This window comes from Salvelinus sp. IW2-2015, linkage group LG9, assembly GCF_002910315.2.
Source record: "Salvelinus sp. IW2-2015 linkage group LG9, ASM291031v2, whole genome shotgun sequence".
Taxonomy (NCBI): Eukaryota; Metazoa; Chordata; class Actinopteri; order Salmoniformes; family Salmonidae; genus Salvelinus; species Salvelinus sp. IW2-2015.
Genome location: NC_036849.1, coordinates 16297952 through 16313938, shown reverse-complemented (window position 1 = coordinate 16313938; position 15987 = coordinate 16297952). Strand labels below are relative to the sequence as shown.

The 15987-nt window shown below is 44.7% G+C and overlaps 1 protein-coding gene across 1 annotated transcript; it reads right to left on the bottom strand.

Moving 5' to 3' along the window:
• Positions 1-3415: 3415 nt before the first annotated feature.
• On the bottom strand, positions 3416-14994 carry LOC111969010 (protein unc-79 homolog). Its single transcript, XM_070445280.1, has 11 exons — positions 14869-14994; positions 13294-13414; positions 9261-9415; positions 8408-8578; positions 8065-8160; positions 7854-7909; positions 7581-7710; positions 7387-7451; positions 4784-5096; positions 3746-4021; positions 3416-3498 (listed from the first exon to the last, which is right to left on the bottom strand). The coding sequence occupies exons 1-11, from the start codon at positions 14888-14890 to the stop codon at positions 3416-3418; spliced, it is 1488 nt and encodes a 495-aa protein (XP_070301381.1). The 5' UTR covers positions 14891-14994.
• Between the last annotated feature and the right edge of the window lie 993 nt (positions 14995-15987).

Below are 15987 nucleotides of genomic sequence, written 5' to 3'. Positions count from 1 at the left end.
TAACATTAGAAATGTATACACGGTATCCATAAGTCAAGGAAAATGAAGGAACAAGTTGTTTTACTGGCATGGCAATCTCATTACCTGCTCAATGGAATTATGCAACCCATGTGATGCCTCTCCCTCAGGATAAAACCGAAATAATGAAGCAGACAGCAGGTGACGTATGTTTGGAATGGCATCTTGGTGGAGAGTAAGGTTTTACAACAAACAGACCCTGATATCCTTTGGCTGCACTCTTCACAGATGCTAAGAGGAGGGGGCTCTCTCCCAGGGCAACGAGAGAGTGGGATCGATCAACTCTTATAGGGCGACAACAGACAGGTACAGATCCAGGAAGGAATAATAACAGTCATAGTATTGCAGTGATATCTAGCTGTAGGGGTCATAAGAAGTGTATACCACACCGTATTTCTCTACTGCTTGTGCCCTGACACGTGATAACACCTCAAACTCAAATACGTCTGTGTACAGTGCATTCAGAAAGTATTCCCCTTGACTTTTTCCACATGTCACGTTACAGCCTTAGTCTAAAATGGATTAAATGGATTTTTTTTCTCATCAATCTACAAACAATACCCCATAATGACAAAGCAAAAACAGAATACTTTTTTTTGCAAATGTATTAAAAGTAAACAACATAAATATCACATTTACATTAATATTCAGAGCCTTTACTCAATACTTTGTTGAAGCACCTTTGGCAGCGATTACACCTTCGAGTCTTCTTGGGTATGACGCTACAAGCTTGGCACACCTGTATTTGGGGAGTTTCTCTCATTCTCCTCTGCAGATCCTCTCAAGCTCTGCCAGCTATTTTCAGGTCTCTCCAGAGATGTTCCATTGGGTTCAAGTCCGGGCTCTGGCTGGGCCACCCAACGACATTCAGAGACTTGTCCTGAAGCCACTCCTGCATTGTCTTGGCTGTGTGCTTAGGGTCGTTGTCCTGTTGGAAGGTGAACCTTCGCCCCAGTCTGAGGTCCTGAGTGCTCTGGAGCAGGTTTTCATCAAGGATCTCTCTGCACTTTGCTCCGTTCATCATTCCCTCGATCCTGACTAGTCTCCCAGTCCCTGCCACTGAAAAACATCTCCACAGCATGATGCTGCCACCACCAAGCTTCACCATAGGGATTGTGCCAGTTTCCTACAAGACGTGGCTCTTGGCATTCAGGCCAAAGAGTTCAATCTTGATTTCATCAGACCAGAGAATCTTGTTTCTCATGGTCTGAGAGTTCTTTTAGTGTCTTTTGGCAAACTCCAAGAGGGCTGTCATGTGCCTTTTACTGAGGAGTGACTTCCGTCTGGCCACTCTACCATAAAGGGCCTGATTGTTGGAGTGCTGCAGAGATTGCTGTCCTTCTGGAAGATTCTCCCATTTCCACAGTGAAACTCTGGAGCTCTTTCAGAGTGACCATTGGGTTCTTGGTCATCTCCCTGACCAAGGCACTTCTACCCTGATTGCTAAGTTAGGCCGGGCGGCCAGCTCTAGGAAGAGTCTTGGTGGTTCCAAACGTCTTCCATTTAAGAATGGTGGAGGCCACTGTGTTCTTGGGGACCTTCAATGCTGCAGAAATGTTTTGGTACCCTTCCCCAGATCTGTGCCTCGACATAATCCTGTCTCGGAGCTCTACGGACATTTCGTTTGACTTCATGGCTTGGTTTTTGCTCTGACGTACTGTTAACTATGGGACCTTATATAGACAGGTGTTTGCCTTTCCAAATCATGCCCAATGAATTGAATTTACCACAGGTGGACTCCAATCAAGGATGATCAATGGAAACAGCATGCACCTGAGCCCAATTTCATGTCTCATAGCAAAGGGTCTGAATACTTATATAAATAAGGTATACATTTTCTTTTAAATGATATACATTTGCAAAAATATCTAAAAACCTGTTTTCACTTTGTCATTATGGGGTATTGTGTGCAGATTGAATAAGAAAAATATATAATTTAATCAATTTTAGAATAAGGCTGTAACGTAACAAAATGTGGAAAAAGTCAAGGGGTCTGAACCCTTTCCGAATGTACTGTATATACATATTTACATTACCAGTCAAAAATTTGGACACACCTACTCATTCAAGGGTTTTTCTTTATTTTTACTATTTTCTATTTTGTAGAATAATAGTGAAGACCTCAAAACTATGAAATAAAACATATGGAGTCATGTAGTAACCAAAAAAGTGTTTGTAATAAGTGCGTGCTGGTGGCAGGGAAGTCAGGCTCAGGAGAGTGAACTTGGTATAAACGGAGCAGTTTAATAAAAATTAAAAAACTCCGGAAACCAACATATACAAAATAAAATAAGAGGGTGCAAAACCCGTCGCACACCAGAACATAACCTGCACCAATACATACAACAAACAATCACCGACAAGGACATGAGGGAAAACAGAGGATTATATACACAACATGTAATTGATGGGATTGGAACCAGGTGTGATGGAAGACAAGACCAAACCAATGGAAAATGAAAAATGGATCCGTGATGGCTAGAAGATCGGTGACGTCGATCCCCGAACACCGCCCGAACAAGGAGAGGGACCTACTTCGGTGGAAGTCATGACAGTACCCCCCCCCCCCCGACGCGCGGCTCCAGCAGCGTGTCGAAACCGACCTCGGGGACGACCCGGAGGGCGACGCGCAGGGCGATCCGGATGGAGACGGTGGAACTCTCACAGCATTGAAGGAGCCAACAAGTCCTCCACCGGAACCCAGCATCTCTCCTCCGGACCATACCCCTCCCAGTCCACGAGGTACTGAAGGCCCCTCGCCCGACGTCTCGAATCCAGTATGGAACGAACGGAGTACGCCGGGGCCCCTTCGATGTCCAGAGGGGCGGAGGAACCTCCCGCACCTCAGACTCCTGGAGCGGGCCAGCCACCACCGGTCTGAGGACAGACACATGGAACGAGGGGTTAATGCGGTAATCGGGGGGAAGCTGTAACCTGTAACATACCTCGTTCACTCTCCTCAGGACTTTAAATGGCCCTACAAACCGCGGACCCAGCTTCCGTATGGAAGGGCAGGAGGAGGGGCAGGTTTCGGGTCGAGAGCCAGACCCGGTCCCCCGGTGCGAACACCGGGGCCTCACTGCGGTGACGGTTTGTGCCAACTTTCTGGCGCAGCACGGCGCGCTGAAGGTGGACATGGGCGGCGTCCCATGTTTCCTCCGCGCGCCGGAACCAGTCGTCCACCGCAGGAGCCTCGGTCTGACTCTGATGCCAAGGAGCCAGAACCGGCTGATACCCCAATACACACTGGAAGGGAGAGAGGTTAGTGGAGGAGTGGCGAAGTGAGTTCTGGGCCATCTCTGCCCAGGGCACGAACGCTGCCCACTCCCCCGGCCGGTCCTGGCAATAAGACCTCAGAAACCTACCCACATCCTGGTTAACTCTCTCCACCTGCCCGTTACTCTCGGGGTGAAAACCTGAGGTATGGCTGACCGAGACCCCCAGACGGTCCATGAATGCCCTCCAGACCCTCGACGTGAACTGGGGACCCCGATCAGACACTATATCCTCAGGCACCCGTAGTGCCGGAAGACGTGTGTAAACAGAGCCTCCACAGTCTGTAGGGCCATAGGGAGACCGGGCAAAGGGAGGACATGACAGGACTTAGAAAAACTATCCACAACGACCAGGATCGTGGTGTTACCCTGTGAAGGAGGAAGATCAGTCAGGAAATCCACCGACACGTGCGACCACGGCCGTTGTGGAACGGGTAAGGGTTGTAACTTACCTCTGGGCAGGTGTCTAGGAGCCTTGCACTGGGCGCACACCAAGCAGGAGGAAACATAAACCCTCACGTCCTTAACTAATGTGGGCCAGCAGTATTTCCCACTAAGACAGCGCACCGTCCGACCGATACCAGGATGACCAGAGGAGGGTGACGTATGGGCCCAATAGATCAGCCGGTCGCGGACAGCAGAAGGAACGTACAGACGCCTAGCCGGACACTGAAGGGGAGCAGGCTCTGTACGCAACGCCTGCTCAATGTCCGCGTCCAGCTCCCACACTACCGGTGCCACCAGGCAAGAGGCCAGGAGTATGGGAGTGGGATCCATGGGCCGCTCCTCTGTGACGACAGCCAACAACTCCCGGTCCCCCATGTCATAGTTTCGCTCCGCCGGGCTGAGCTTCTTCGAAAAGAAGGCACAGGGGCGGAGCTTCGGTGGCGTACCCGAGCGCTGAGAGAGCACGGCTCCTATCCCAGCCTAGGACGCGTCCACCTCTACTATGAACGCCAAAGAGGGATCCGGATGAGCCAGCACGGGAGCTGAGGTAAACAGAGCCCTCAGCTGACCAAAAGCCCTGTCCACCTCAGCTGACCACTGCAAACGCACCGGTCCCCCCTTCAGCAGTGAGGTAATGGGAGCCGCTACCTGACCAAAGCCCCGGCTAAACCTCCGGTAGTAGTTGGCAAACCCTAGAAACCGCTGCACTTCCTTAACCGTGGTGGGAGTCGGCCAATTACGCACGGCTGAAATGCGGTCACTCTCCATCTCCACCCCTGAAGTGGAAATGCGGTACCCTAGAAAGGAGACGGACTGTTGGAAAAACAGACATTTCTCAGCCTTGACGTACAGGTCATGCTCCAACAGTAGACCAAGCACCAGGGACACATGCTCGACGCGTGTAACGGAGTACATCAGAATGTCGTCGATATACACCACTACACCCTGCCCGTGCAGGTCCCGGAAAATCTTGTCTACAAAGGCTTGGAAGACTGATGGAGCATTCATCAACCCGTACGGCATGACAAGGTACTCATAGTGACCTGAGGTGGTACTAAATGCCGTCTTCCACTCGTCCCCCTCCTGGATACACACCAGGTTGTAAGCGCTCCTGAGATCCAACTTTGTGAAGAAGCGCGCCCCGTGCATTGACTCGATCGCACTGGCTATGAGAGGTAGCGGGTAACTGTACCCCACAGTGATTTGGTTGATGCCTCGATAATCAACACACGGGCGCAGACCTCCATCCTTCTTCTTCACAAAAAAGAAACTTGAGGAGGCAGATGAGGTGGAGGGCCGAATGTACCCCTGCACGAGAGATTCGGAGACATATGTTTCCATAGCCTCCGTCTCCGCCTGTGAGAGGGGATACACGTGACTCCTGGGAAGTGCAGAGTCTACCAGGAGATCTATCGCACAATCGCCCCGTCAATGAAGTGGTAAAACAATCACCAACAAGGACATGAGGGGAAACAGAGGGTTAAATACACAACATGTAATTGATGTGATTGGAACCAGGTGTGATGGAAGACAAGACCAAACCAATGGAAAATGAAAAATGGATCAGTGATGGCTAAAAGGTTGGTGACGTCGACCGCCGAACACCGCCCGAACAAGGAGAGGGACCGACTTCGTCGGAAGTCGTGACAGTGTTAAACAAATCAAAATATGTTTTAGATTCTTCAAAGTAGACTTGATGACAACTTTGCACACTCTTGGCATTCTCTCAACCATCTTCATGAGGTAGTCACTTGGAATGCATTTCCAACAGTCTTGAAGGAGTTCCCACATATGCTGAGCACTTGTTGGCTGCTTTTCCTTCATTCTGCACTCCAACTCATACCACACCATCTCAATTGGGCTGAGGTTGGGTGATTGTGGAGGCCAGGTCATCTGATGCAGCACTCCATCACTCTCCTTCTTGTTCAAATAGTCCTTACACGGCCTGGAGGTGTGTTTGGGGTCATTGTCCTGTTGAAAACAAATGATAGTCCCACTAAGTGCAAACCAGATGGGATGGTGTATTGCTGCAGAATGCTGTGGTAGCCATGCTAGTTAAGTGTGCCTTTAATTCTAAATAAATCACTGACAGTGTCACCAGCAAAGCACCCCCACACCATCACACCTCCTCCTCCATGCTTCATGGTGGAAACCACACGTGTGGAGATCATCCGTTCACCTACTCTGCGTCTCACAAAGACACGGCGGTTGGAACCAAAAATCTCAAATTTGGACTCCACCGGTCTAATGTCCATTGCTCGTGTTTCTTGGCCCAAGCAAGTCTCTTCTTATTATTGGTGTCCTTTAGTAGTGGTTTCTTTGCAGCAATTCGACCATGAAGGTATCATCTGAACAGTTGATGTTGAGATGTGTCTATTATTTGAACTCTGTGAAGCATTTATTTGGGCTGCAATCTGAGGTGCAGTTTATTGCCGATTTCTGAGGCTGATAACTCTAATGAACTAATGATCTGCAGCAGAGGTAACTCTTGGTCTTCCTTTCCTGTGGCGGTCCTCATGAGAGCCAGTTTCATCATAGCGCTTGATGGTTTTTGCAAATGCTGTTGAAGAAACTTTCAAAGTTATAGAAATGTTCCAGATTGACTGACCTTCACGTCTTAAAGTAATGATGGACTGTTGTTTCTCTTTGCTTATTTGAGCTGTTCTTGCCATAATATGGACTTGGTCTTTTACCAAATAGGGCTATCTTCTGTATACCACCCCTGCCTTGTCACAACACAACTGATTGGCTCAAACGCATTAAGAAGGAAATTAACTTTTAACAAGGCACACCTGTTAATTGAAATGCATTCCAGGTGACTACCTCATGAAGCTGGTTGAGAGAATGCCAACCGTTTGCAAAGCTGTCATCAAGGGAAAGGGTGGCTACTTTGAAGAATCTCAAATCTCAAATATATTTTGATTTGTTTAACACTTTTTTGGTTACTACATGATTCCATGTGTTATTTCATAGTTTTGATGTCTTCACTATTATTCTACAATATAGAAAATAGTATAAATAAAGAAACACCTTGGAATGAGTAGGTGTGACCAAAATTGTGACTGGTAATATATATAATATATATATATATACAGTATATATATATAATGTCCCCTCTACCTGTCTCTGCTTGCCTTTAGTCTGTGGCTGGCTGCATGCATATGTCTCTGTTCTGTTATCTATGATCTGTACATGGCCCTGTATTAGGCCACAGTGCTAATGGCCGAGATGCTCAGATGGTGTCCTGTAATTTACTGCTCTCGTTTACAGGCATACTATCCTCAGGGGCGGTATGGGGTCATGGCTTCCAATTAGGAACCCCCCCCACACCCCCTCTGTGCTCCTGGGTAATTTAAATCTTGCCCCTGTCCCTGCCCCTGTTCCTTTCTCCGCTCTACTTGTCAGTTTTGAGCACAGTTGAGCAGAGACACGCAGAGCAGCGCAAACAGGCCTCGAGTTGCGTGGCCAGTGATATCATTACACGACAGAACGACAAAAGTCACTCAAGCATTCGCTGGTTCCTTTAATGTTGTGCTTCCAGCTGAAAACACGAAGACGCTTTTACACACCATGGCAATATGGCACATACTCTGTGTATTCACTTTATGTTTGTGTACACAGTGTACAGTAGTTAGTCAGATATTACCTTGACGGCAGGTTTATTGATGGCATTGTGACACTCAATGTGTTGGCAGTGGATGGGGTTCCAGGCTGTGGAAAATAGAATGGAGGGAAAAAAGGAGAGGGGAGAGATGGAGAGGTGGAAGGAGGATTAGACCTGCAATCTAAAGGTTGGTTGCACACAAGACCAATCTGACAGGCAGACCATAAGCCCCTCACCAGTGTACTGCAGGCCTCTGTATTCACTGATGGCTCCTGGGGGCTTTAGGTTTGGCCAGTAATGAAAGAGCATCTGCACGGCTGGAGGCTTTACTTGGGATGGTCCGTAGGATATGACATACAGCAGGTCCTGCCACAACACAACACACGCCATAGTGAACTAAAATGTAAGAACCTCTCAAAGCTATTCACTGACACTTTCCAGATCTATGAGAGAGTTGTTTGGACATCTAACCTATGTGAATATGACACATGCATTTTGCGAACATATACCTTCCACACTTCCTGCTTGTGCTTCATAAGACACTCCAACAACTGACAGTGGTATACTGGAAACAAAAAGGCAGAGGCTAAAGTCAGGCAGGTGGCAGGTATAACATAGTGTACAGTACATTAATCAAAAGACAGGCTGTGCTACACTGGACATAGACACTGTGATGTACTGTATTGTACTGGTTGGGGATAACCTGAGTTAAAGGTTTACCTGGGTTGGAGGTGTACTGCATAGCAATCATTAGCATAGAGGAGGCAGAGAGATTGACATATGCTGGAACGCCCCCTTCTCTTCTAGTGGAACCCACTAAAGAAGGACAGAAAAGACAAATGAAGAACCTTAACCTCATGAAGAACTGCATACTGTGGGACACCAACCTGGCAGTTCCTTTGATATGGTGATGCCTACTTAAATTTCTGGTAAACGTGTATGACTACTGATATTGAATGAGACTTATCCCACTTAATGACTTGTTAACTTCATGTTGAATTGAAAAGGGGTTCTTTTTCACATGCAAGTAGATGGATGTTAGATACAGAGTGGCTGTACTCACATACAGCCATGGGGAGGAAAGAGGTGCTCAGGTACTCAATGATGTCTTTGTGCAGGAATGGGGGGAATGTAGCTAAAGTGGAGATCATAGTGTAGGGTAAAGTGCTGAGAATATCGTCACTGAGAAAGGGCAGGAGGCAAGTTGTTGTGTAAAATATGGACTGTCCCAGATCTGATGGGAGAAGGGAGAGCCAAGACGCACAGACACAGAGAGAGAGACAGTAATTCAATGAAATGTACATATGTTGCAAACATATGTAAGTAAATAGAAAATATAGCATTACAATTTAAAGAAAATGGATAAATATACAATGTGTATAAATAAAACAAAATCCTGAGAGAGTATTGTGAGACTCAGTTTAGGTCAGTGCGGTTTCAGTAAAACCTATTAATACTGCACTGGTGTTTGCCCTCAGCAAAGGGTAGTGCTTTCTAGTCAAGGAGATGCGCTTTCATGCTTATTCCATATAAACAGATATATTCACAGACTTGCTATTTACAGATTACGATTACCTGGTGCAGTTAATATATACACAACATATGCCAGCCATAGCAATTTAACCTTTAAAATGGCTTTTTATAGATACATTTCCATTTTCAATACATTTTTTAAAAAGAGATTGCAAACAGTTAATACATGTGTACAGTACTACAGTATGTCTGTACATTTCAGTAAGTTATCAACAAAGTTAGCTGACAGGATCCAGCATGTTCCCCATCACCCCATGCATCCCTTTAGATCTTCTGTGGGACTCGTCTCTTGGAGGGAATGAGGCCAGAAAAAGCAGCTCATGTGGTCAAAACAGGTCGTAGGGCGACGGACACGTACAGAGGTATGTCCTGGTTTCACTCACCATGCTGACCGTGCTGCAGCAGGGGCACCAGGTCAAGCAGGGTCACGAGGGTCGCATAGAGCCCCTGATAGTCCAGAGAGGGGTACTCTGAGAGCTGAGCGTCCCGACTCTGCTGCCCCTGCCCCCCGCGGTCTGGCGGGGCATCACGCAGAACGCTGTAAAGGAGGGAGCGAGTAACTGTAGGGTTGATGGAACTGACTTGTGGTCTTAGAGATGGGGTGAGTGGGAATGGCACAGGAAAAAGACACATGGTCATGGGCACGGCCAAATTGGAAGCTTCCTGGTTCTCCTTCCTGCCTGTGCGGGACAGAATGCTGCTCCGGGGGTGGGGGGAGGAGGGAAGGGATAGGGGGGAACAAGGGAAAAAAAGAGACAACAAAGACACAAAGAAACAGCACATTACATTGAAATGGCACTACAGAGACAGCGTAAATAGAAAAAAACAAACCCAGATAGACCCCACATAGGATGCAGTGTCTCTAATATTTCACTGAAGGCATTTGGAATTGTTCCCTGCTTTATCTGTTCAGTGTGACATAGAATGACTTTAATTTTCTATTTCACATTTGTACATCTTTGTCTTCTGAAAACAAAAAACATGAACAGAAACGTTTGCAAAAACTGCAATGATCACTGCATCTCATGCGTATCTGGTGACAAGGAGAAAAAAAATGCATGTTTTCAGTGGCAACCCCATACTTCTCCGAAGGGGAAACTGCAAATGGTTTTCCCTCTGTGGGTGCCATATTCCAATCAGATCAATTCAGCAGCAATCATACCGAGAGGCCAATGGGCCATGATGTTTCTCAGGGAAAATTATCCTGTTTTGTAGGGCTGTCGTCAAGGATGGGAGTGACACCAAATCGGTTAGGGAAAATACGGAGGTGACACTTTTGAAACATGCTTCAGCTAGTAATAAACATGTGTGTGAGGTTAGATAAGAATTCCTGGGTCACAGCACATGTTTATTGCACCAGAGAAAAAATGTCCGTATGCATTCATTATGATACTGTATCAGTATCATCAGGAGAAATAATGAGATCCAACAGGCATATGGATTTAAGTCTCTAAAATAAATGTAAGAACTAATCTACAGTAGGGGAGAAACTATAATGACAAAGGAATAGGTTGTTTCAAATGGGATGACAGGTAGCATTATGTTTGTGAGCTAATGGGGGATGGACGTTTGTGTTTGCTGTCCCCTGGGAAGGTGGATATCTCACCATTTAGAGAGAGGGAAGAACTAGTTGGTTGGTTTGTGTGTGGGGATTCTAGGGGTGGGGAGGCGGGGGGACAGAGAGCCTTGCTCTTTTACTAAACATGATGTTAAAGAACTAAGCTGTTCTATCAGTAAAATGACTTGGAGGTACTTAGCATGAGAGCCCAGATGACAAATTCTGATGTTTTGTTTTTCATAGAGGTAGAGGTATAGCATTTCTACAGGGGCAGTGAGTAAGGGGATTTTAGTGTAGCAATACAGAATAGCCTACTATTATGACATTTTACAAGATTAACATCATCATACTCTGACTATTCCCCTGAAAGTTATACTCCGTAAGAATTTGGCCGCATGTAAGAAGATTTTAAATACCGGAAACCAAAGTGTAAAAAACATTCTCTCAGTGAGTTGGAACGGATAGTCAGTTTCCAACAATGGGGGAGATTAGCTTTATATCTTGCGGAGTATGACTTAATATCACTGCCCTCTTTGCAAATATTCAACTGCAGAATTGAATTGAACACACACACAGACGCACAGACACACAGACAAACAAACACACATACAATAATACACAGACACACGTTATGCACACACAGTAAGACACATCTTAGATCCGATAAAACAACCTACACTGTCACTATCTTCTAAATGTTGTCGCTAACTGCGGCAATATCTAGATTCTCTAAAGCTTGAGTGAGCCACTGATTATAAATTAAATTGCTGTAAATAAGCATTAACTAGGTGATATAATACCGTAACAACCACTGTTTCTTAGCTAGATGTGAGATATTTCATTTCCTTTGAGTGTGACTTGTTCATGCCAGGCAAGGTTCAAGAGGGAACTAGGAATGAAGTACATCACATTATAATATGATACATGAAATTATCTTGATTCAGTATCAGACTGCATCTTGGTTCCTCACAGTCACTCAAATGATAATGGCATTTGGCATGGGGTCAGGGCGACTGTGAATCCATGGTTCACTGATGCAGAGAGCTAGACAGCTTGGCTGGTGGGTGTTACTTTCTAGATGACTGGCTGGGAGGAAAATCTGGTAACTACATTACTTGACTAATATATGACATGTTACATAGCACCCCTTGGAGTAAGACCCTTAAAATGAGCCCAGGTAGCCGCATCCCTTTACACTAATATCATAATAGTCTTACACTGATATCGCTCTATGCTGCAGAGTTAATGAAATATTAATTTGGCGCTCCATCCTCTGTCTGTGCGGGCCTCTTTTTTTCCAGGAACCTGACATACTGTATGCAAGCCTCAGTGCTCCCTCTATTTAGCTCACACTCTCTCTCCCTCTCTTCACCCCAGGCCAATGAAACACAGGTGTCTGTCAGAATGTCTGAGAGTTTACTGAGCAGTGCAGAGTGGTTTCAATGTGGGAGGCATGGTTTGTTGTGTGAATTGGGAGGGAGGAGATTTGGCTCAAGGAAAACATGAGGCGAATGTTACAGTATCATACCAGTGTGATTCCCTTCACACCCCAGCGATACTGAGCCTCACAGACACAATTGTCATTAGAGTTTACATGCTGCCACAACATAGGCTCATACAATCACAGCCCTTGTCACGCTCCATCTGTGCCAAGGACCAATAGGATGCCAGGCTTGTAACAATACACTAGCAAGCACATCTAGCTAGATCATTCTCTCAGCAAAGTCAGAAAGATCCAAGATACTTTACCAATATTGACTTGAAAATTATCATAATTTGTCAAGGAAAAAATGCACTACTATGTCCACTGTGTGATGAAATGAAAATGATTGTCATAATCCCATAATTTTCATAAAAGTGAAACATGAAAGTTCTGTCTCCCTAATCCCCATCCCTTTAGATAACTGTGCCTAATGATGATGATTTCTGTAGCCAATGATCAAAGCGCTACTGATTCTCACAGAGAGCTCTGCTCAAACTCAACAAATAAATGTCACATACTGGTTGTGGCCATAATGACTGCCCTGACTTCTTGACCTGTTCTGAGGGGACGTGTTGTTCCCTCCACAGGCCCTCTGTCACTGCACACTGGGGACTGTCAGACCCAAGGAGCCAGAGGACCAGACCTCCCTTAGCCCCTCTGGGAGTGAGACTACAGGCCATCCTAGGAACATGTGCATCTACAAAGCTACCACTGAACCTACAGAGGGGTTGAAATTGCTATTTCTTGTTGGTACTTTTTCTCCTATATAATACCAACCATACCAGGTACACTCTGCAAAATAACATAATTATTCACATTATTATTCATAACCGCCTACTTACAACATCAACACAATTCATATCCCCTTGAGGCACACCCACATTGGAAAGACTCAGTAATGGCAATCTTGGCAGATTTGATTTATTGGTTGGAACCCAACAAACCTTCTCTATTTTATTTAAAAAGAGCGTACTATAATATCAAACAGCCATGGGGCGATATGAGGGGATCGTGTTGTTGACTCTTGTTGTTGATATACTGTAGGATCATGGTCCTCATACAGCAACATGAAACATACGGTATCACAAAGGCAGAGGATGGAGCAACTCAATTCCCTCTCTAAAAAGGACCTGGGTGGTTATCAACTAGAACTCTTAAATGATGATACACTTGCACTGTTGGAAACCGTTTCCCATATTTCCACTTACATGTATATCTTCTCATTTCAACTGACTTCCTACCAGCAATAATCCTGTCTTATTGCTGTGCATGTATTAGAATTAGGCTAAACCCCAGTCACCTCTCCTCTGAAACTAAACATCAAATACTGTTACGCTCCATTACTTCACCTGTGGTTCCAGCGCAGGGTACTTACCTGAGCAAGGTTTGGGAAAAGTATTTCAGTGTATTTGCAATGTCTGTTCCGGAGGGCACGGGGTAAATATTGTGTTGCACACGGTTGTGATACTCTTGCAAGTATCGTATCTTAGAGGCAACTAAACAAGATAAAGAGCAGAGTAACAAACAAAAGAAGTCTGATGAAGCCTTTATCAAATCAGGGGGGGTGGGGGCAATAGGTTATGGTTGGTACAGTATAAGCCTGGTTATTGATAGTCTGCCCCAAGCATGGCAAAGGGTCGGGGTCCTTGTGGCATCCTATCTGTCTCTCTTTAAGTGACCTTTGTGTTTGTCCAGCTAGGTCACAACCAGCCCTGGAGTGGGTTGTTTTGGTGCCATTTTGTGACCCGCGCTGGTAGCGTTTAGTGCTCGCTGACCTGCAAATGACAAGTCCCAAAAATAACAATAACACCCACAGGCTTTGTGTTTGTGTGGGGCAGGGTGTGGGTGTATGTGTAATTAAATGACTGTGTGTAGGCTATATACATGGGTGTAGGAGTGTGTTCATTTTCTGCACATTTCATACCAAGGATAACATGGTGGCTACAACACAGTGGTTCTGTAAATAGAATCAGCAGGGCTCCCTTCAGACACACTTTGTAAAACCAGAAATGTACCTCGTCCACAGGCTCAATTGCTAGAGCCAACAGGGTGGAAAAAATTAGCAAGGGCGCAAAAAACTCTCGTTTTTGCCTGCCAAAACCAAGTATCAACTCTTGTTTTTAAGGGCTAAAACGTGTGATACTTGTGCAAACTAATGTCTGACCAATTCAGTAATGTCAATGTAGCCTACAGAATGCAGGAGAAACAACACACATCTCTATAAGCTACCTAGTGGGTGTTTATACATGGTACCATAGAATAGCATATAGTACCTTCTAAGATGCCCCAAACATGGCCAAATAGATATAAAATCGTTTAAGCAGGCTTTATTACAGATAAATGTATATATAGGAACTTTGTTTATTCCATGCATTATATGCCTATTTGAGAAATGTTGAGTTCTTTCAAGGTGTGTTGATTGACAACAACAACAAACCACCAATTGTTTATTACACTATACAGTTATTCACTCTCCTTTTCTAGAGTAAATAATCTGATAGTTTATCAAATAGTGTAACCGCAGTCTGTTTATCTACCTGTTCAGAGGTAAATGATGAAGAAAAAACTCGTATTTATGCTATGAACGTAAAATATATGATATGAACAAGCAAATCAACCACATTATTGATCAACAATGCCACCATATTGTTCAGTGGAATATGTATCAAATCGACCTTGATACCAATACAGCGTGTCAATCAAAAACGAATGGTTAATATCTGTTAGAATGTTTTGTCCATATATTTTTGGTGACAACCGTCAGAACATAGAGCATCCCCTAGACACCAGCCCCTCGAGCCATCCTCTGCAACGCGAGAACGTGTTGCAACCTGCCTTAGCAACCGCGGTTTCATCACCAAGGACAGCTCCTCTCATTCGCTTTCTTACTAGAAAATTACACGAAAAAATGGGAGGATATAATAGGAATATTTTAAATAATAGTACTTACATTGCTCTGCTTTCGTAGACATTGTGGAAATAATTCACGAATCATAAAAGAAACACTGTCAAATGTCAAATGTTTTTTCTCCCCTACGGTGTTGTTCTCCCTTACTCTTAAGAAAAGTGAATAAACACCCTCGCGCACTGGCTCGCTTTGGTTGTACCACTGCTGCCATGAAAGCAGGTTAACAGCAATTGAAATTTATTGCATTGGACATGTAAGTAATTGAAATGCATGTGGTGTGTTTCGTGGATTTGTTATATATGTCATTTTATATGTATATGTCAATGTGCTGATAGAAAAAGCCGGACCCAAATCAGAACATACTTTTCCAAATGGACTGCTCCGGCTATGACAAAGTGTCATTCAAGAAAGTGATTTTTAACACCCGCCTCAACATGAGACCGCTAATGCTCTTTTCGCAATTCAGCATCAACTGAGAATCAAAGTGAGAAGTTCGAACGTGGTGGCATACTTACTCCTCTTAAGCTATATATCACTATTTTATATAGGCTAATTTATAATCAAGCAACAGATGGTTATCAGAGATGTTGTAACTGTAACTTATAAAGCATCAGGGGTCACATTTTTAAACAATGTATTGTGACAGTATGCACAAAAACGATGTTTTCAAAATATACTATCAAACTACTGTACTTCTTTGTGGTAAACATAGGCCATTTGATCCACATTAGCTAGTGGTGAGAGAGAATTGCTCCTATAGTTTCTTGCTTTTCCAAGAATCTTTCCATCATCAATGGGGGGTTATGGCAACTGACTATTTATATCATGAATGGTTTTCTTTTCTTTACAGAAAGTAATTGGAATTCTTCCAAGTTCACGCCAGTTAAAATAAGATAAACAATATTTTCCAAAGATAAACAATATTTTCAGTTCTGAGCCTAAGAGAATGGACACTATGAGCTTAACTAGCCTTCTCAACGGATCTCAGTGTGTGCCAAGAACCAAGACTAAAGTATTCCCATCTCCAGCTGATAAAGTAACAACATCCTGTCTCTGGAGCCTGGGCTGACGCACTGGTTCCTGGTACTCCTTGTCCACTAGAAGAAAATCACGCATTCAACGGAAGTCACATATAGATTGGAATTCTGAAGGTGAAAACAT